The 22,776-nt window shown below is 40.4% G+C and overlaps 1 protein-coding gene across 12 annotated transcripts in view; it reads right to left on the reverse strand.

Moving 5' to 3' along the window:
• The window catches only part of FN1 (fibronectin 1), a 64,591-nt gene that overhangs the window by 11,233 nt on the left and 30,582 nt on the right, over positions 1-22,776 (reverse strand). For 3 of the 12 annotated variants that reach the window (XM_026492010.4, XM_057304578.1, XM_057304577.1), the window contains exons 21-39: positions 20,528-20,622; positions 18,946-19,114; positions 18,285-18,371; positions 17,847-18,038; positions 16,254-16,526; positions 14,957-15,139; positions 12,822-12,911; positions 11,304-11,573; positions 10,054-10,170; positions 9,228-9,392; positions 8,552-8,707; positions 7,763-7,876; positions 6,681-6,950; positions 5,278-5,465; positions 3,970-4,057; positions 2,931-3,107; positions 1,796-1,885; positions 1,405-1,584; positions 152-241 (exon numbers count right to left, since the gene is read on the reverse strand). In XM_026492010.4, the coding sequence (XP_026347795.2) occupies positions 152-241; positions 1,405-1,584; positions 1,796-1,885; positions 2,931-3,107; positions 3,970-4,057; positions 5,278-5,465; positions 6,681-6,950; positions 7,763-7,876; positions 8,552-8,707; positions 9,228-9,392; positions 10,054-10,170; positions 11,304-11,573; positions 12,822-12,911; positions 14,957-15,139; positions 16,254-16,526; positions 17,847-18,038; positions 18,285-18,371; positions 18,946-19,114; positions 20,528-20,622 (2,994 nt within the window). The remainder of the gene's footprint in view (positions 1-151; positions 242-1,404; positions 1,585-1,795; positions 1,886-2,930; positions 3,108-3,969; positions 4,058-5,277; positions 5,466-6,680; positions 6,951-7,762; positions 7,877-8,551; positions 8,708-9,227; positions 9,393-10,053; positions 10,171-11,303; positions 11,574-12,821; positions 12,912-14,956; positions 15,140-16,253; positions 16,527-17,846; positions 18,039-18,284; positions 18,372-18,945; positions 19,115-20,527; positions 20,623-22,776) is intronic. The other 9 variants (XM_026492003.4, XM_026492007.4, XM_026492004.4 and 6 more) reach the window with 3 other exon arrangements.

Here is a 22,776-nt window from a genome sequence, read left to right on the forward strand (position 1 = left end):
AAAGAGCACAACATATATATGCTAAGCTGTTTAAGAAAAAATTTCCATGAGAAAGGTATCAAAACCTGGAGAACCTTTTCACTGCAAAACTGATCACTTCTGATTAGTTTTGTCTTGATTATCTTCCTATTACCCAGAAGGCGCCCTTTACCTGTCTTTTTCCTTCCAATCAGAGGCTCACTCTTCTGGTTGTTCTTGAGGGCAATGACCTGGATGGTGTACTCGGTGCCTGGTTCCAGACCTGATGGAAGGACAGATCATCACGTTATGTCTGTGGGCTCAGCTAGTCGAATGGGAGTTGATCTTACCAGGAGATGCTATTGGGAAGCAAGCGTCCTCTCTCTAGCTGGCCTGTGGCCTCCTGAAAGTCAAAATCGGCTTTACTTTTTTCCCACAAAACCCAAATACTCCACATATGATGGCCACTTGGTAAATTAATAACTTTCCTACCAAATCTGACACCTGAGAAAGCACTTTTATGCTAACATTTTGTGGGTATTCTTTTAACGTGTGGTCTTATTTGCACTTTGAATTCAAGAAAATCCATCAGCATCGTACACCGCCAGTGGGATATACATTTGGGAGAGATCACTGCAGATTGTATACAGGAATCTACTTAGGGCCTAATAACCAGATGGTCCTCAGTGGCAGGATCAATGAAAAGTTAGACTATAGCTAAGTACTCTATAGGAGAGAGTGGCCAATCTTCGTGTGGTTCCTGTAGGAAGTATCCAATTCAACTCCGTCCATAAGTGATTCTATTTTCCTGCCCCCGAAATTTCTAAAAAAGCACTGTCTCTTTCTGGTGTCTCTGTGTTCCATAGGATTTTCAAGTCCAGATGATATACTGTACAGAGTTGAAAAATTTAATCTCCTGGACAAAAATAATACCAGAGGCTTATGATCTTTCCCACTGAAATGGACAACGCTTATTCCCCATTCCACGCATGCTCTCCAGCATGGGTGGTGGGGAATCACTTTGCCTCAAGACCCACTCTGTGAACCTGGGTAATGACGGCGGTGGCATGTGGCACTCTGGCAAGGCCTGTAAGATCATTAAATCGTTAGAGAGCTAGTGGAAGGACAGGATCACAATTAGCTAGGTAGTTTTGAAGAATGGTTTTTCTAGGACAGGACTTACAAGTATCTGGCAAACATACAGCCAATGAAAAGATTCTATTTATGCCATCATGACAGTATTAGAATTACTGTATTTTCATGAATTCATGTCTTTGGAGATGTACTGAGCTCTACAGCTCCTCAATAGAAGATGCTTTTTGAAGTTGTCAGAAATGGGGCTTCTTGTTCTCATGATACAGCATCAAAGACACAGTTGGAATCTGCTAGGCACTTTGTGTGTCCTAGAGAGTCTGGAGGAAGATGACAACGGGGAGGCAGCCATACCGGTGATAGTAGCCTCTGTGACACCAGGGCGGGGACGAGGGACCACTTCTCTGGGAGGGGACCCAGGCTTCTCATACTTGATGATGTAACCAGTAATCTTGGCACGGGGCGGCTGCCATGATACCAGCAAGGAGTTGGGTGTGGTGGCCAGGAAACGCAGGTTCGATGGTGCATCAATGGCTAAAAGAAAACAAGATTAAGTCTCTAAAAAGTGAATAACCAGGGAAATTACTCCCAAACTTTTTTCCCACCCTTAGAAACAGACTCAAGAGAATCTGAGAGCTCTGATGACTATAAAAATGATTCTCTGTCAGCCTCATTTTTGTTTCTTACGTTCACATGACCAATCACATATAAGTCGGTGGCATTTCTTCTGTAAAAAAGTAGTTACCAGTGGAGGCATCAATGACCACGGGGGAGCTCCGGGCATTGTCATTCAGGGTATACAAGTAGATCTTGTAGTCCGTGCCGGGCTGTAAACCTGCGATTTGTGAAGAGATGCTTTTTATCTGATTTTAATTTATTAGGAACATTTTCAAACTCATCTGTAATTTTCATGGTTCCTCTACCATCCCGTACGTACACAGACCACAGAAGTGGTCCACATTTGGGCAATAAATTAGAGCCTGGCATGAGTGTTAACTGTTAATGAGAAACATTATCTCAAAAGAAAATCACTGATGCATACAAAGATACTGGCTAAAGTAAACTTTAAAATTAAAAAATGCTATGTTAAAAGTAGCTGTCTTGGAGAGGGGGCCCAGGTGGTGCAGCCAGTTGAACGTCCGACTCTTGGTTTTGGCTCGGGTCATGATCTCAGGTCATGAGATCGAGCCCCACTGTGGGGCTGCACGCTTAGTGTGGAGTCTGCTTGGGATTCTCTCTCTCCTGCTGCCCCTCCCCCCTTCTCCTTCTCTCTTTCTCTCTAAAATAAATAAATAAATCTTAAAAAAAAAAAAAAAAGAAGAAGTAGACATCTTAGAGAATGAGGGGCAAACACCTGAGTGTGTTTCCCCTTTATTGTAATCAGTCACTGGTAACTGGAATCAGAATTTTAAATCTCAAAAGACCTAAATTGATCCAGATAGCAAACATTCTCTGACTCCAACTTGGATCTTTATTTAATTTTAAAATTTAATTGTTTTATAATCTAAGTTAATGTTAAGAACTATATGCCACTATTGAGTTTCTTTTGGTTTTAAGCATTATGTTACATTTTTTTTTGTAAGAAAGGGTACATTGATGAAAGATTAAATTTAATAAATGGAACTTACGCCATTTCTCTGGTAAACATTAGACGAAATCAGGCATTCACAGAATGCAACTATTTCGAATTATAGTATGAAAGTAGGTTTTTAAAAATTATAGCTGGATTATTGTACAACATTGACAACAAATTTAATCGGTGGTAGAGTAACTGGTAGTGGTAGAGTAACTGGTAGTGGTAACTGGTAGAGTAACTGATAAGCTAGTGTATGTTGTGAATAGCACCCAACAATCACAGTCAGTACAGTGAGTTCCCGGACCTGTGATGGTGTAGCTTCGGACATCTGGCTTGATGGTTCTCTGAATTGGAGTCTGGCCGTTTGCTGGGATGGCATCAACTTGGAAGCCAGTGATTGTCTCAGTCTTGGTTCTCCAGCTAATGGTGATGGTGGTCTCGGTAGCATCTGTCACACGGGCCCTTCTTGGAGGGCTGACATCTACACAAACCACAACTAGAGATTAGTGCCTGGCTGACTCATTTCCGTAAGGTTTTGATATTTTAAAATGTTTTTTTATTAGACACCAAATATATCCATTTCTACATATAACTAATAATGTATAGATTTTCTCCTGTGGCATCCAGAAAGAAAGGTTGACAGTAATTAAAAAATATGAAAAGACTCACCTCACATACCTTTTTTTTTTTTAACCAAAAACCTTTACAGATACTACCAGTGGTTCCCAAGTCTGCCTTTATAGTATCTGCAAATACCCCAATAAGTGTGAAAATTATTAATTTATTTTAACATAAAGTAAGTGTAGTAGGAGTTACAATGATATGGCCAGCCACCAATAATATATATATGCATTGTTAGTACTTTGAACTTTTTTATAGGGCTTCATTTTTTCCCCTCTCAACGTATCAAAGGCATCCCTATTTTATAGATGAGGAAACTTAAATATCCCATGTGATTTCTGAAAGAGCATACATAAATCATTGATGTGGCACAGAACCAGAATCTGGGCCCAATTTCGTCCAGTGCTGACTGTACTGTTAAAGTACAGTAGAAGCAGGGTGTCCTCCCCAAACATGATGAAAACAAGTTCCAACAAGTAGAGCATAAACTAGGTGTCAGTCCCAGTTCATAACACTAACATGGTAACACTTTGGAGTGATTCCACTGATGTGCCTGTATACCGCTTTCTGGGGGGCATAAAAGGTGACAATAGTAAGTCAACAAGAGAAGGGCAAGCAAATCAGTTTCCAAGCTGGGAATCCTTCTATTAACTTGGTGATCTAGAAGATCATTTACCATTTATGGAGAATGTTGGTTTATACGAAAAACCTGGATTACTCACTCTCCAGAGTAGTGACGACTCCCTGAGCCGGTCTGCTTGTCAGAGTGTCCTTAAGGGCATAGACACTCACTTCGTATTTGGTGGACACCTAGAAAGAAAGACACAGTAGACTTCAGCAACGTGATCTTCTAAAGCACAGGTGTTTTCACTACAGCATTAGAAGGACACAATGGTTATAAAAGAAAAAATAACGTAGCAAAACCCACAGCATTATAAATTCCTAGATGAATTTCATTCCTACCTACAGATGATCAAAAACACATGTACATTTTATGAATTTAAAAATGTGCTTAGGGGTTAACACCAAGGAAGCTATAACTTACATACTTACGCTGAGCTGATCCAAAATGGGGAAAGTGGGTATTAGCCTGTTTTTCTCCTTTATGATCTGACAGGTGCCAATCATGAATTTGTCTGATCATGGAGAGGCAGAGAGAATGCTCTATTCTATCTCTGAACTCTCCTTCTGTCATTTCTCCTGAAATTGGCCTTATGTTAAGAAGTACATCTATTTCCTAGATTCCTGGCTAGTTTTCCACATGCGTGTCTAAAGGATTAAAAATGTTTCAATGAAGGGAGGGTCAGGTAGGTTGGTACAAACTGGAGAATATTCCTTGTCAAGGTAACAGAGCTCAGATAATGCATAACCAAAGTGGATTTATACATTCAGCCTATGGACATATAAATTGCCCCCCCCACACACACATACACACATAAAACCTTTTTATAATAAACAAAATGCATATATATTTAAAGAGTTGTGCAAAATCCAACACTATTTATAAAAGTCCATTCCAGACAGTCATCTGGAAGAGTTTAAGTCAATATAGAGAATTCTATTTGACACAAAATAACAATAAATTATTTGGTGGCAGAGGCGAAGAACACAATTAGATTTATTACAATATTTTATTTCCACAACCTGAAACTGTGAAAGAGATGACTACAGTTGATCCTTGAACAATGGGGGTTGGGGTGCCAACCCCCTGCACAGCTGAAAGTCTGCTTATAACTTTTGAATCCCCAAAAGCTTAGCTAGTAAAAGTTGTACTGTTGACCACAAGCCTTGCTGATAAATAGTTGATTACCACAAACTTCGTATGTTATTTGTATTGTATACTGTATTCTTACAATAAAGTAAGCTAGAGAAAGGAAAACGTTATTGATAAAATCTAAAAAAGAGAAAATGCATTTATAGTCCTGTACTATAGAAAAAAATCAGCATCTAGAAGTGGACCCACACAGTTCAAAACCACGTTGTTCCAAGGCCAACTGTACTTTATTCCAGTGAAAAAGGGCACTTCTTACCATGAGTCCTGACACAACCACAGATGAGCTGTCAGGAGCAAGGTTGATTTCTTTCATTGGTCCAGTCTTCTCCTTGGGGGTCACCCGCACTCGATATCCTGTGAGCTGAACATTGGGTGCCGTCCACTGGGCGGTCAGGCTTGTTGGAGTAACCTGAGTGAACTTCAGGTCAGCTGGTGCAGGAATGGCTGTCGGGATGGTCATTGGTTAGAGGTTATCTTATAGGAACTGGGGAAGAGGGAAAATAAAGTGAATTCCAAGAAGTAGAATAGATTGTGCTTGTTGGGTTAGGTGGGTTGCCTGGTGAAGCAAAGATTCAGTATGAGAAAGTACAAGAAAGGATACAAAATAAAGAAAATGTTTGCTGAAAAAATGTGTTTTATATCCACCAATTCTCAGAATCACTGGAGGCACTTGGGTAAATGCCAGAAGTCTAAGAGACTTGAGGTTTTAGAAGTCTTTTTTTTTTTTTTTTTTTTTTTTTGCTTTCCCTTAAAAAATAAAAACAAAAACAAAACATCAGGATGGTTTATTGGCCATTAGGATTGATTTTCCATTTGTATGGAAAGATGAGCAATAGCCCTTTTCCTAGATAAATGATCTCTGTATGGAAGAACATTTCACAGAGTAGTCCATCCCCCAAAAGATAGAATTATGTTTTTATCCTCTTTATTTGAACCCCACAGCAGCTAGTGCTGCTAAATTTGAAGTATTCTCTGTGGTGCAGCATAAGAAGAAAATTGGCTCACAACAGAAGCAGAAAAGAGAAGCAAAGAGCAATAACACAGATAGTCACCCCCAGGGTTGATGCTGTCACAAGGACACAAATTTAGCATTCCACTCTGCTTCAGAAACAAAGCGCAGGCGGATAAAGTATTGTGGAAAGCATTTGCCCTAAACCTGTTTCCTATGTGTCTGATTCTCAATCCTTTAAGCAAATCACACACCCAGCACCTGATATCTAACCAGAGAAGGAAGGTCTTACCTACGCGTTCTCAGAATCACGCTGCCAGGAAATGGCCCAGTTTGGATTCCTTTTTTAGAGTAAGTTCTAGGATGCCAAACTTCTTTCCTTCATGCACAGTGAGTGTAACCACAGGGAGTCAGGGTTTCAGGAATAATCCACAATTTTAGTATCATCTTCAAATGTCTCACTTTATGGCCTTATTTACAAGCCAAGCCACTCTAAAACCTCCCTTTATTAGACTGTATCTGAATATCACCTAAACTTTATTGTTTATGACGATTCCTTTCTAAAGAGGGTCTTTCCTAATAGAGAGGCTGCTTTTTTTTTTTTTTTAACCCCCTTACAGGGACTCAATAGCCCGATAAAGTGTAACTCATTCAGCAGGGCGTAAAGCCGCCGCGCCCGTGAGCACCCTGTGGTGCAGTTAACGATATACCTGTGGACTGGGTTCCAATCAGGGGCTGGCTCTCCATATCATCGTGCAAGGCAACCACACTGACTGTGTACTCAGAACCCGGCCTGAGGCCTTGCAGCTCTGCGGTGTCTTCTTCACCATCAGGTGCGGGGAATAGCTCATGGATTCCATCCTCAGGGCTCGAGTAGGTCACCCTGTACCTGGAAACTTGCCCCTGTGGGCTTTCCCAAGCAATTTTGATGGAATCGACATCCACATCAGTGAATGCCAGTCCTTTAGGGCGATCAATGTCTGTTAGGCAAATTAATGGTAAGAGGTTATGTGAAAAGCAAGTTGTGAAATAAGCATTTTTATAACGTGCAAAGCAGTCCTGCAGATACCATTTTCTCTGATGAATTCAATTCCAATTAACCCACTATCAAATGGAAAATTACTTGACACTTGATTAAGTTTTTTTTTGGTTTAGAAAAGATTTAATGTTACATCACTTATTAAGACGTAGGTCTATGTGAGACACATAGACACCTTGCAAAATGTCCCCACAATGAGGATTTATTTATATTAATTTTACAATATTCTACCAAGATTCGTTTTTGCAGTGTGATGTTAGTCTCATAGACCTGGATTTTCTATACCTTGGAAATGGTAAGGTTGATTTTCAATGTCAGATTCAGATTATTATAATCTTTCTTTAACTCTTCTCTTCCCCTCTCTACCATTTACATTAAAATGCTGCTCCAGACAGTTTTCCAAATGCTCCAAAAGTAATGGCTTCATGAAGCATGCTGCAATCAACTTTACCATCCAGTCGTAGAAAAGAAGGTCCAGGCAAAATATTTTGTAGGTTTGCTATAGGCAAATAAGGTTTTGCTGAGGCCATTTGAGCAAAAGAAATTCAAAGCACAGCAACCACGATGATCTTTCCCTAGATGTTCATTGCTTGGCACCAAGAAGGAAAAATGTTTGTAAAGGGCTCAGCTCAAGATAACAAACTAACCGAGTTGGCTTTCTCTAGGTGTAATTGCAAAAGACATGAGGAGGGCATTCAGATGCCTAGGAACAAAACTGACTTTGAAAATGGGAAAGAAGAATTCTTTACGTACTCGTTACTGCGGTTTGAACCAGAGGCTGACTCTCTCCATTTCGATTCTGAGCATAGACACTAACCACATACTCCACTGTGGGCTGCAAACCTTCAATGGTCATTTCTGTTTGATCTGCAAAGAGAGTGAAAAGCAAATACAGCATCTGTGCTGTCCACTGTAAGGCCAGCTAAGTGACTGTCCGAGTTTGGTAATAAATGCCTGGTGGCTTGGATTTTTCATTTGTAGAATAACCATGAAGACATGGATGAGTCAGATATGATTTCTCTTGGACAGATATGTTCATTGCTAATACAAATTGCCATACTGGAGAGAAGTCAGACTAAGGGATACACTCTAAAATTTAATATGATGTCTCCAACAATGAATGATGCTGCTCTTGGAAAAAATGAAAACGAGTTTGACTTTAAGATTTTGCCTTAGGATCCTAATTTTACCAGGATTTGATATCAAAACAAAAACAAGAGCTAAAAGGATCTTAAAAAGCTAGGCCATCACTCTCCTTGGTGTACATGACTAAATAAAACCACAAAGAGAGGTCTAATAGTGCAAGATGTCCATACCACCAAACAGAACCATGCATGGAAAATCAAATGCACTTCTCCTAAAAATTCTGCTGCGGAGGGAGTCTGTAACAATCTCAAGCCCTGAATTCACAAACGGGGAAACTCCGACATATGAAATGAAAATGTACAGTACTCAGACCTAGGTGGCCGTGCATTTTAAAAAGCATACCGTGTGGCCCTCTTCTGTTTATCCTGATGTATGCGAGATGCTGGTTATTCTTACCTGGACCTGCAGTTTTCGTTTTTGATGGTCCTGGGCCGTTTTTGGGAGTAGTGGTCACTCTGTAACCAGTAACAGGGGAACTTGAAGGCAGCCACCTGACACTAATGCTGTTGTCCTGAACATCAGTCACTTGCATCTGGGATGGTTTGTCAATTTCTACAAATAAAAACAAGGAGAAACCAGTGACGCTCCAGTCCATGGGGGACAAGAATGGACAAGTCTTGTTTCCAGTCCTGGTAGGCACAGAAAGATCTCTTATTACTATTAACAACTCCCTGGTGTTTCTTTTGCAGAAACACTGAGATTGCCTTTGGGAGGTGGGGCAGGCGTCTAGATACCATAACCTATTTTCAAGATGGCTGTTTCATTCACAAAGAAACTATATTCCAGGTAGGTGTTTGTCTTCTTACCTTATCAGCTCATTCATTCATTCATTAACAAATACTTACTGAACACCCCTTCTGTCTGTCTCTATTGTAGGCACATGGAACAGCTCCATTAACAAAATAGACAAAATCTCTGCCCTTTGCGGTGCAGCTTGAATATCTGGCTCAAACCTCTGTTAGCTGTCTGTGTTGCCTCATCTTATTAAAAAAGAAGAGCAATCCCCCAATGAGGAAAACACCTTGGTTGCACACTGCAAACCTATCCGTCTCCGCACAGGAGGAGTCAGTACCTGTTCGATAGTCAATGGAAACCGGCTTGCTGCTTGCGGGGCTGTCTCCACGGCCAGTGACAGCGTACACGGTGATGGTGTAGTCTACTCCAGGTTTAAGGCCGCTGATGGTAGCTGTGGACTTGCTCCCAGGCACAGTGAAGTCCTGGACAGGGCTGTTTCCTCCTGTGTGAAAACAGGTTAGTTCGAAGCGTGAGGGGCTGAGAAATAGTTGGGGATTGCTGAGTCACGACATTAACACATAAGACAGCGTTTAGTCACAACTTTGATCATTCCCTTTAAAAGAGTATTATTAATAGGGCCCCCACAGGAACGTATTTATGTATGCATGTGGTGAACCCTTAGTAAGTGTGTAAAAATTGGGAGAAAATGGCAGTTAATGCTATTTTAACATTCCACTTTAAAATGTCACTGAGTTGTGGATTGACATTAGGAGAAAAGGTAAGTCCTCAACACAGGATGGCATATATTGTGTTCCTTTTTCAAAATATTAATGTAATACATTCATGTTAAATAAAATTTTGAAAATATAGGAAAGTGAAAAAAAATACAAATCACTTATTATTTCACCACTGATAATTTATTTGTGAATTTGTAATTCTTTCTTCCTCAGCTCTACTATTCCTCCTTTAGTAGTATTATATTATATCTTGGTTTCGCCACCAATTAGAACATACAGATTTTTTCACATGTTCTTGGAAGAGACAAGGCTCCCACTGAATGGACTTGCTAAAGTCTCTTTAAATATTCACCCGCCCTTGGGCTTTGAGGTCACCCACGACAGAATCTGACTTGATCGCAGTGAAATAGCATTTTACTGACGCACCTGTTTCTCCATAGGTGATCCTGTAATATCTCACAGTGACAGCAGGAGCGTCCCAGCTGATCAGCACGCTGGTGGGGGTTGCGGCAATGACTTCCAGGTCCCTTGGAACATCAGAAACTAGGAAAACAAGGGAAAGTTTCCACATCTATAACTTTCAAACGATGCCCAGATTCACTCTGCTCATTTTTCAGATAACTGCCTTTATAATTCCTACATATAATAATGTAAATATGATGCAAAATTAGCAGAATTAAAAATTATGCACCATTCAAGGGAAGGGGTTAAGGAGGCAATTCAAATTATGATAAAATGACTATTACAAATTTATTGAAGCATTTTTTTCCTTCAACTTTTTATTTTGAAAAATTTTAAAACAGGGGCGCCTAGAGGGTCTCAGTCGGGTAAGCGTCCAACTTGATCTCAGCTCAGGTCTTGATCTCAGGGTCATGAGTTTGAGCTCCACGCTGGGCGTGGAGACTACTTAAAAAAATTAAAACAGAGAAGTTACAAACATAATATAATGAACACTTATATTCCCTTCTCTCGGGCATTTGTTTATTGGTCACATTTGCCACATGTGCTTGTCTCTCTTTCTGTGTCTTTCTCTTTTTGTTAAGCCATATGAGATCGAGGTACAGGTATCACGATGCTACTTCTCCAATAAAGTACCTCAGCATGTATCTCCTAAAAATACTGACACTATCTCATGAAAATAATTCTGTTTTTAAGGGAACTCTGAAACAGGGATTTTCTTAATATTTTGTTTTTTTTTTTTTTTTTTTTTAAAGATTTTATTTATTTATTTGACAGAGATAGAGACAGCCAGCGAGAGAGGAAACACAAGCAGGGGGAGTGGGAGAGGAAGAAGCAGGCTCATAGCAGAAGAGCCTGATGTGGGGCTCGATCCCATAACACCAGGATCACGCCCTGAGCCAAAGGCAGACGCTTAACCGCTGTGCCACCCAGGCGCCCCGGGATTTTCTTAATATTTTGAATAAAACTTTGGGTATTAGAAATGCATAAATACCTATATCCAGTAAGAAATTTTTTATGATAAAAAAAAATTATCTTCAATAGAGTCTAAGAAGGAGATTTTCTCTACATATTCTCTCACTTCTCTCTCCATGCCTCATAACCACAATCTATTTTTTTAGGAGATGATGACTCAGACAACATAAAGTTGTTTCCCAGGAGATACCACCTGCCCAGAAAGTACTCTGAGTTTCTTTGCAGACCAGAAAACAAGTTACCTGTTGACTGTTGGCCAATCAAGGGAGGACTTTCTTCTCTGCCATTCAGAGCAACAATGCTGACCACATATTCTGTGCCCGGACTGAGATTGGTGAGGGTGATGGAATTCCGAGACGGGGGCACTCGATCTTCCCGAGGTCTCCCACCAGTGTGCTCAGGATGATGGCGGATCCGGTAGCCAGTGATGGTGGCTCGAGGAGCGATCCAATGCACAGTGAAAGAGTTGGCAGTGATATCAGAGAAGTCAATGCCAGATGGGGAATCAAGACCTGTTGTTTCCACCCAGAAGAAAAAAAAAGACATCACCAGTTTAGGAGGTAAGGAAGAATGTAGGGAGGTAACACACAGCCAGTGTTTCTGGCCTTTCTCATTAGCACAACAGATTGCCATAAACGTCAGGTCGTGATGCACTTATTCTAAGTGACACATAAATTTCAAAATCATAAACTGACCCAGTTCCAAATGGCCATGTCAAGCTTTCTTTTCTTTTTTCTTTCACTAAGTAATCCGAGTGGTTTATACATGTTGTTACCAAAGGTTTCTGTATCACTTTGGAAGACAGGTGTTTAAGATATTTTGGGAATTATTTTCAAATGCTTCAGTGTTCAAGTATTCTATGTTTCTATTCTGTAAGTGTGTCTCTCAAAATAAGGCAAGATATGCCCACTCTCAAGTTAAGTATTTGGTTCTCAAAGAAGCTTTCTGCACTCAAGAGGAAATTGATAGGTCAACAGGGTAGTAATGCCAAACATAAAACTCTCAAAAACTAAAATAAGACATCATCCTGGAGATATTATAATGCACATAAATCCTCATGAATTGAAAATTCAGTGTACTGCAGAAAAATTAATAAGAATTTAGTTTATCTCAAATTCAAATCACTTAATCTCTCTGGGCCTTCCAGAACATTTTTATTTTAGTAATAATAAATTGAGATATCACAAATTTTTGGAACCAAGCAGACTATAATTAATGGATACACCACATCACACTTTTTTAAAAGGGAAAAATTAATAGAAGCCCTCATATTAAAGAAGAAATGTAATATTATGGGATTCAATTCAACTTCTTTACATAGCAAATGGATATTTCATCAAGCAGAAAAAAGAGATAAACTTGTTGGCTTAGCAAAGGAGAGAAAAGGCTTCCATGACAATGACAGCGTTGGGTCAGTCTTAGAAGGAGCTGCCTAATGAGAAGGAATGTTCACCATCTCTAAATAACCGAGATTATATTATTCTTGGGAGATTTTTTAAAAGGAGAGACAGCAATGTTTCTGGACTATTTTGAGTCCTTTCTGGAAGCTGAGAGTATAATCTTAGTGACTGAAAGTCAGGGTAATACTTGCAGAAGTGTCATTTAATTTTTAAGACCAGTGATCAAAAAGTAATGACAAGGCTATAAGCACCACTACCACCACAAAAATGGAGATGTATTTTTAGAAGCAGCATTCCATTCTGCTATTTAAAATTGGCAGGTAAAAGCTATTTGATCAGCATGCTGCTGACATAACTCACCTGTTTTCTGTCTTCCTCTAAGAGGTATGCTCTCATGCTGTTCGTACACACTGGAGACACTGACCAAATACTCTGTGCCAGGCAGGAGATCTGAGGAGGCAAGGGGGACTTATTTTTAAATTATGCTCGAAAGCATGAAAAAGTAAAGCACCCTCAGGACTATTTCAGTGTATAAAACAATATACACAAAAACTGAGTCCCGTAACCTACTTACACTGATGTGAATGTTGCTACCTGGAGGTACGCTGTAATGAGTTAATAAGGAAAGGTCAGCTTGCCCTCTAACATCTCTAAGCCCCACCCTCAGATGCTCTTCTGAGAGTATGATTCAGCCAGATCTGCGATAAGATGGTTGCTGCCACGTAGTATGATCTCTGTCATCCACTTAATATTACGTCTGTTGAGGGCATGTGATAATAATGACCATGGCACTGTGGATTATCATTGACTCATCACCAACAACCCTAGGAAGTAGTTTCCTACTATTTAAAGCAGACTTACAGCCATACAATAAACTGCAAATATTTAAAGTGTACAGTTTTGACAGGTTTCGGCATATGTATGAACATGTGAAATCATTACCACATTCATGACAATGAATGTGTCCATCACCTCCAAAACTCTGGTTTACGACTGTCCCCATTTTACACATGAGAAAATGGAGGCACAGAGAAGCTGTCTTCTTTGACATACTTGCCTGAGATCATAAAGGATTTGACCCAGGCCAAGACCAGTGGTCTTAATAATTAACCTTTACTGGAAAAGAGTCATAGTCCATGGGGAAAGTGATTGTTTCTGCCACATTAAAGTAAGAACAAAATACTTTAAAAAATTACATACACTTTCCTGAGTATCCTCTTCTCTCGTTTTGAGGTCCCCAAAAAAGTATAGAGCAAGGTTTCTAATCTTTGAATTCTTACTCGGTAGACCCCATTCCCCTCCACATCATTTCTGTAGAGGCCCCTGCAAGGCTTAGCTGCTCAGACCCCACGTTCCTTATTCCTGCTTGCCCAGGGGGAATCTGCTTAACCACCAAAGACCTCGGTTGCTTCATCTATAAAACTGAGTAATAATGGCTTCTCTGGGGAGGGATGGCTACCTTGCCATCCAGAGCAGGATCTAGAACACATGATGAACATGAGACCACTTGGTGGGGCAGCCAGTGGTCCTGAAGCAGGGGCTATACTGAGTGGTGCTGTAACTACTGATTTCAGAGCACCCCAGAACAGAAATTATAGCCCTGTTGATATGCATATAGAAGGATGTTCTCACCCTCAGCCATGAAATGAGAAGCCGAGACTACGGTCATGTTGAGCTGCCCTTCCTGCTCTCAAATATGTTTGCAACATAAAGGAAGTATTCAGACCTTCCTTTGGTACTGTACCTACATGTGAGCTCTTTCTCTGTGTGGAAACCTATGCTGCTCTCACGTGTTACTATTCCAGTGAGAAGGATGAGAAGGGACATGGACAGGAATCACAGCACCATGTCTCAGCCTCCTTCTATTTTCTTTAACCAACGATGTCTATTTCAAAAAGGTAGGATCTAGAAAGACACAATTTCCATAAATGGTTGCTGTTTTTCTAGGTCCTCAGCCTTCAGAGAAACCCTGCCAACAGATTCTTTCTGAAGTACCAGTTACACTTCTGGGCTCTTTCTTCAAAACAGTGTCCTGATCGACCCTAACAAGTCACCATTTCTACGCTTTCAAACGCTAGAGATTACCTGCTCCGACACTTCTTTAAAAAATGAGAATAAAACAGGTATGGTGACATTATTTTCAATCCCCATTGTTTCTCCCTCCAAACATTTAGATTTAGTCCTACATTTTCTCTTCACATTCGTTTCTTTTTCCGTGCTCATCTAGTAGCAGAATGTGTTTGAAGTCTTCGAAGTTCGCTGCTGGTGTTTTTCTACTGTGATCTTTAAAAAGTTGTAGATTTCGGAGATACATACATGAAAACAGCAATAAACATGACATCTTTCAAAGGTACAGAGCTGCACATCCAATTTGGAGTTTAGCTTATAGCCTTGTTGCAGCTGTCTTGATCTTAGTTGCCTCTCCCTGAGAACTTGGAATTCTCTCCTGGGGCTCTAGCTTAGTATTTATTGAACAGATACGGTTGAGTGCTTACTTGTTAAGACCACTGCATTGTCCGAAGGAGAGATTGACAGCTCTGCAACATCTTCCTCATTTTTCACAGGTGAGTAGCGCACCAGGAGGTTGGTCAGTTCAATGGATGGAGGTGGGGCCCAGGTGACACGCATAGTGTCTGGACCAACATTGGTGAATCGCAGGTCAGTGGGAGGAGGGACAGCTGGTTTCAAATAAGGAAGACCAGGTTAAGGGAATTTTAAAATTAAAGCTAACAAAAATAGCTGGAAAGGTAAAAACCGTATTTCATGCATAAAGGAAATGAGTCATCATCATGCAAATAGTCTAATCTAAATCTAATCTAAATCACAGTCACTACTGTTAAAAATAAACACTACACACAGTACTGTTAGGCCCCTTTAACCTTTCTGCCATCAGTACATATCAAAGAAAAATTTGCATCTACTTTCAAATATGTGGATTTTAAGTACATTATTAATACCACTGACAGTTATTTTATCCCAGGCTGAAGAGGCTTAAGTTGCCACACAGCAAAGAGAAACACAGCGGTACTTTCCAAAGAAACACATGCACACAGACAAAAAGACAAGAGGGTCCTAAATTTCCCCTGACACGAGATGACTACAGCTACTGGCATCGCTACAATCCCGCTCCGTGAATTCTACCTACAAGTGAAAAGGTTCATGCAGATTGGTTCTCGGCATGTTCTTACCATGCAGGGCAGAGAACCTTTGTAATGTTGCATGCTCAGCCCCAGACTGGTTAAAGAGGAGTTTCTTTACCTAGCCATGGCAAGGCAATCCACTGCGCTCCAAAGTTTCTTTTCCTCCTATGTCAAAACAACCCCCTTCCAATCCACCCTAAATTTGACTGGGCTTTTAGTCAACTACAAAGAAGGAACACGGTGGTTTATCAAAGAGTAGAAAGAAAAGCATAATGGTACATTTTGGAAGTACCTTTCTTATTAACTGGTGCTCATTACACAATTTCGTATTCATTAAGATGTGTTTAAAAAGAAACCCCGGGTCTACAAACTCATCTCAACTTTCCCATTTTGTATCGAACAGATCCGCTCTCCCTCGCTTTCTGCACATGTGTGGTTTAAATGAAAATGTATTTAAGACCACATGCATATGCTTTCAACCAATCAGTTTAGCATATCCATCCAATTCCTTACCTGCCCCAACCCACCCTTCCTCTCTTAATGGCTGGCAAATTGCTGGCTTTTCCCATGAAACGTCCATCTTTAACCAGAGTGACTGGTGGCAGCATGCAACACCATCCATGTCTCAAACACAGAAGTTTTCAAAATTCACCCGTTTGCTGTGTCAGTGTAGTAGGGGCACTCTCTCCGCCATTAATGAGAGTGATAACGCTGATGTCATAGTCAATGCCCGGCTCCAGCCCTGTAACTGTGTAGTATCCTACTGAGGAGTCCACAAAATCTTCAAAAATAGGGATACCTTCTCCTGCCGCAACTACTGTGATGCGGTACCCAATAATGGTGGAAGAGTTTAGCGGGGTCCACCTCAGGCCGATGCTTGAATCGGTTATATCAACAAAGCTTAGGTCAGTGAGTTGGGGCACCTCTATTGAGTTACAAAGCAAGGGAGGGGGGCAAAAGGAAGATAGAGGCAAAAAAGAGGAAAAAATAAAGCAGTGTACGTCAGGTTACTAGTGGCAAACTTGACAGAATGTTAAAGCAATGATGGTAATATGCGATCTTTTCCCAAAGTTCTGAAAAGATGTCCTAAGCATCATGAATATAGTTTGTTTCCTTGGGAGAATAAAACAGGTTACAATATTCTTGGGGATTTTCTTGCATTTGAAAAGTATCTCTAAACAGTAGAGTTGAACCTCTCAGGTTCTTAAAAATTATAGGCCTGTTAAGGATGTCAAAACCATTCTTAGAACCTAGACATAATATCCGTAATAAGTATCAACAATGCTTAAAAAAAAAAAAGCCAAAACTTTTTTTAGTAGGAAAACAGAGCTTGCATGAAGAAGGTTAAAAAAAAAAAAATCGGTTGGTGAGTTTTTCTTTCTTTTCCTATAGAAAAACTCAAGACAACATTATGGCCATGGTGCTAATGCATTATGAAAGTATGGTGTGAAATGTGCCATTGAAAAGCACATTCAGGAGGAAGACAGATAGACTTGAGTCCAAGACCACTGCCAATATTTTGTTTAATTCATAATCAAAGTTATTTAATCAGCATTAGTAAAAGCATTCTACCGAATAGTGCAAAGGAGAACACAATTTGTCCAATGCTTTCATTCTGTCACAATCCAATTTTGGACAAATAACAAACCTATCCCTAGATAGGTCTTCTCAATGTTGTCTTTCAGTCCGTGAGAAAGAACACCCGAAGGTGTGGCTTTCCTTCTCTCTTTTATTTTCAGTTTTATAAAGGAAGGATTTGAAACTGCAAGATGAAGAATTGAACATGTCAACCAAGTGCTGTGTCGATGTTCACATATGGAGACAGGTACGATTTTACAGACAGCTGTTCAAAATTGATACGGACTGTAAAATCAGGGACAAATGTGCCGATGGGATGCATTTACCATATTACTTTTAGCCTGTCAGTACCGAGGACAGACACATGACATCGTTTTAGTAATATTTCCACGTGAGCGGACAGTACAGAGTTAATGCCATGGTGGCCAGTCCATTACATCCCCATCGCCACAAAGAGCATCCTGGTGAAGCAGACAGGAAAGCGGTGTTAACAGCAAGCATTTGTCCAAACAGCTGCTTTGACCTCCTGGTTTTGGAGAGTGTGGTTGGGAGGTCAGAACTAAATCCCAAATGTACTTGACACCCTCAACCACCTGGGGATTAAGATCTTAATCCCCCCTCTCACTGAAACTGCCACTCTTACGATAACAGCTTATTTTTCCATTACCTGGGATGATGGTATCAGAGATAGGGACACTTTCCTTGTCATCTTTGATAGTGTAAACACTGACATTGTACTCCAGGCCAGGACTCAGGTTTTCAAAGGTGCAAGAGCTCTGATCTGCATGGACCACTTCTTCCAAAGAGTATCCCTGTTGTCCATTTAGAGGGGTGGTGGTAATTCTATAACCAGTAATGTCTAATTAAAACAGAAAGGAGGAAGTTACTGCACAGAGCATCTGTGACGCAGGGCACATTAAACTGGACTCCAGTGATGGACCCACAAAGGGGAAAGGAGGAAGACTTGGCATTTATTGAGGACTCTCCTGTTATTCAGTGCCACAATGACCCTTTGAGGCAGGTATTAATATCCTCGGTTTAAAGAAACTCTTGGAACAGGGGAGTGGTCACCAACGCCTTGCCCTTTGATACAAACCAGGCTTACCTGGTGTGGTGCTCCTCTCCCAGGAGACGGTAAGCACTCCAGTGTCAGGGTTTGCCTCCAGGTGCAAGTTTGTTGGTGGAGACAATGCTATGCAGAACAAAATTTTAAATTAAAAGTTAAAGCTAACACCAAGCACTTGACCTGTGGAAAGTTTTCTTCTTTCTTTTTTCCTCTCTTTCCTTCCTTCCTTCCTTCCTTCCTTCCTTCCTTCCTTCCTTCCTTCCTTCCTTCTTCTTCTTTCTTTCTTTCTTTCTTTCTTTCTTTCTTTCTTTCTTTCTTTCTTTCTTTCTTTCTCCTTCTCCCTTTCCCCTCCCTTCCTTCTTTTCAAGAATCAGTAAAAATATAGAAGTTACACTCTGAAACCATGGTGGACAGCGATTCTCTGAGAGCATTTCTTTTTACAGTTAACAATTTTGCAATGCTATTGAAATTCTTCCTGTCTTGCCAGTTCATAAATATTTTTGATGTGGAAAGAACAGTTCTGATGGCACAGAATATATGAGATGCGTTGAACTTGCTGCTCCAAATTTAGCAATAGCTGATAAGATATAGGGATGGGATCTTCACCTTGTGCCATTATCAGGAGCAAAAAGTGATTTTTAAAAGCTATTTTTAAAAATCAGACCAGGTTTAACTAAACGAGGCAAAGAACTCCTCTTACGTGTCACTACTTTCTTTACAATCGGAGCATCTCTCTCTTGCCCATCCCTCAGGACTGAGATGGTGTACACGTATTCCACGCCTGGAGTCAGGCCGGACACAACGATGCTTCCTGATTCTGAAGTCACTTCTCGCGGTGCTTCCCCTCCCTGGCTTGGTCGTACACCCAGCTAGAAGAAGGAAAGCCAAATAAACACCAAGGACAAGTATTTCCAGAGCTGGATTTCTGCAGAAAGGTTGTGGATATGCTGTAGATAACATGAACACCTGTGCACACTGCACACTGTGCTTTTATTAGGGGATAAGTTGGGGTCTGCCTTTAGCTCTACTAGACACTTTAGCGGGAAGTTCCTTGGACTGGGGGGCCAAAGTGGGAGAGGTGACTTCCAGAACTGCATTACATTGGCTTGTCACGGAAAAATGTCATTACATGCTGTTTTGCTTGATCAATAATCTCCAGATACAAACCAGAAGTACACAGCGGCTTTGGGCCACATGGCAGTTCATTTCTATTGTCTTTGTTGCTGGAAGAAATCCTCCAGCACTCTCTTTAATGAGTTATGAACATTCAACTTAAAGGTAGCAGCCGCTTTAACATTTTGTACTTCAGAAACATTCCTTTTGAAGAAGTATGTTCATAGCTTAAACTGCAGGACAATATATTATAAAAGAAGAATTAAAGTGAATGTGCCCATAATTTTCAATTTTTTAATATTTTATTTCAAAACCTAAGTAATATTGTCTCATCAAACAGTGTTCAACTCTAGAGACGTCCTTTGTAGGTTATAAGCCTTCTGAAAGTCAGAATGACACGATTAAGGGAAATTTAAAACAGCAAGCTTCAAAAAGGGCTTCTCTATATATAAGTAGCATAATCATCAATATGGCCATTTGCATATTTCAAAAAAGAAGTGACCTTTGGTGTATTTTTTTAAACAAGCAATCATGGGGATTTAGTCTTGATTTCCAATTATAATAAATATTTCTCTCCCCACACTCTAACTGCCAAAGAAAGGAATTCTTTTAAACATATTCATTTGCATTCATCACTTCCCTAATATCATTACTTTAAAGAACATGAATCCAGATATCTACAGGGAAGACCTTAATCTTAACTTCTATTAAGAGATTCACCCAAGGGGCTTTGAACAAGTGGAGATGAAACTGATTGGATGGAAATGTGATTTTTAAGTGACTCTGAGTTTAATTGGTCCCCCTAAATTGGTTTTCGTGAACTTGTTGACACCCATTTACAACAACACAACAAAAGGCATTTCCCTATATATTTTAAAATGCAGTTCCCTGGGGGAAAGGATAGAGAAAATCAGATCACAGCAACAGTTCCATACTAATGTTTTATCCTTTGCAAAGCACTCCCACGGCCTCCCTCGGTCCATCCTTCCAGCAATTCAGTGAGGTAATGGTCATGTTATACCTGGACGATGCAGTGAGAGAGGCACAGACAGAGGCAGCTAACAAAACCCAGGTCTCCTGACTCCCAGACACCCTGTTTCTACCACATCCAGAAACAGGAGGGCATTTCAGGGCTGTATCACAAGAGATTAGGAATATCCACAACTTACCTTAAAACCAATCCTTGGAGCAGGTGTCCATGTGATCACAATGGTGGTCTCGGTGACCTCCGTGTTGTAAGGTGGAATGGAACTCAGAGGTTGCACTGTGAAAGAGAATCAATGCATGTGTTCAAATCTTGGAATCACAGACGATGGCACAGAACGTACAGAGAGCCTCAGTTTACCCAGCTAGTGGATCCTGAATGTCATAGCCTTCACTGGGTGGGAATTTGGAGGAGGTCAGTGCTTCCCAATCTTTCATGTGCCTCACAAATTGTCTGACACCTGGCTAAAACGCAGGGCCAATGTGGGGCTAGAGTTTGCATTTCTGCGATGCCAATGCTGCCAGGCCATGAATCATACTTCAGTAACAAGGGCCTAAATGACCTCCGAAGACACTTTGGAGTCCTTGGATTCTTTGATTTGTGTCTTTTCATCGAGTTTGGGATTTGAGTTTTATGACAATAAATTTCCCTCTACAGTCAGTATAAAATCCCATTTGAAATGTAAAACTGGTCACCACAAATTGATTATCATTCTGCTTTTTAAATCATTAATTTGAGAACAATTGTTAAATTATAGAATGTGATCTGAAAATAGCTCTATGCTGAGTTATTCTGTAACAATGGTCAATTATTTTTGGTTGCAATGAGAAATGCCATATGAAAGTTAAACAAAATCTGCCACCATGGACGTACTTATAAATTCTAAAGATTCCTTAAATATGTGATTATCCATCTAGGAGAATCCTATTACAAAAATTTAGTACTCTGCCACTGGAATTAAGAATTATAACAATTTAATTTTGCGTCTCCTAGCATCCTGACCTCGCTGTTATTTCTCTCAGTGAAAGTATTACTTTAAAAAAAGTAAGAAAAGAAGAAAAAAAAGTATGTGTACACGCACTTAAGACAGACATTTTCAACTGTCAACAAATCTTATTACAGATTTAGAATCGCTAAAATATAATCAGCTGGACAACTAAATCTGGTAATAAGGGAATAAGCATTTCAATAACTGGTTGCTGGTGAGGTCTGAGAAGCCAAGACATCTGAACAGGGTGAGTCAAATTAAGGGCTTTGAGTGTGTTGCCAGCCTGGATCACATGTTTGGTGCCTTCATAATTCCTTCCTTTTTATGTGCCAACCAAATTCTGTGTCCACTGGGGAAAGAAAAAAAAAAACCTATTAAATGCATTTATGCTAAATTATGAATGGCCGGAGAGACAGTTATCCTCCGGAGGTACACAATGGAGATTAGAAGAATCTTAAGACCCTGCTCACTCCTCAGCTCCAGTCACTTGTTTTCCCTTCAACCATGTGGGGATTTGGGCACCGCTGCAATTCTCCCATTTGTTTCCAGGCTGGACTTGAATGTGTGATTTTTAAAAATTGTTTTGAAAATACTCTGTGGAAAAAAAATAAAATACGTGTGTGGGCTACTCTGTAATGGCCGCTCTAATGGCTGCCCTGAAGTTCTACAGGTTTAGTGAGCTGCTTCCTAACTACGTTATTATTTCAATGGTGTCTTCGGGAAAACCAGGACGGGTGACCCATGATCCCTTCCCAGAGTCTCTGAAATCATACACCACTTGGCTGCTGCTGACTTCGCCAAAATGCCGTGGCTTGCCCTGTGGGACCACATTAATGGCCACAAAAAATGATCCAGAGAGCAAGCAGTTTCTTGCACAGAACATCTGTGGAAGCCACAACTTTTTCACAAATTACATTCTCTTCAACTGTCTTGGGCTTGAAGACTGGGTGTTTTCTATTGCTTGAGCCAGCCAGCTAGAATCTTCCCAAGTTTAAGATGATGCTCTCTGCCTGGGAAGACCATTACAGGAAAATCTCCAAACCACAAACCCACAAACTGATGTCAAACAAAGGATGTGACTGTAAGTATGAGTTATGGGTTCTGGCAGGTTTCGTTAGGTGAAGCACAGCCTGGCTGTTAAAGAAATAAAATTTGCCCTATTTATAAAGGAGTAAGCTGTATTTTCCCCAGAAACAGCCCACCCCCCCCCACCACTCCACCCTCACATTTGCTTTTCAGAATTTAGCACGAGTTATAAAATCCAGAAACGTTATTCCCAGAATTAAGCGTGGTAAGACAGTGAAGAGCTACAGAAACATACAGCGATTGCAAAAATATGCAAGCCGTCCTGATGTTTACAGCCTCAGAGAGTACTTCAAGTTCAAATGAAGTTGTGGAACTGCCTTCTTAAGTAGGTTTATTTAAATTGAAGCTTTGCTTGGTTG

The sequence above is a fragment of the Ursus arctos genome, unplaced genomic scaffold, assembly GCF_023065955.2.
Source record: "Ursus arctos isolate Adak ecotype North America unplaced genomic scaffold, UrsArc2.0 scaffold_1, whole genome shotgun sequence".
Classification (NCBI taxonomy): Eukaryota; Metazoa; Chordata; class Mammalia; order Carnivora; family Ursidae; genus Ursus; species Ursus arctos.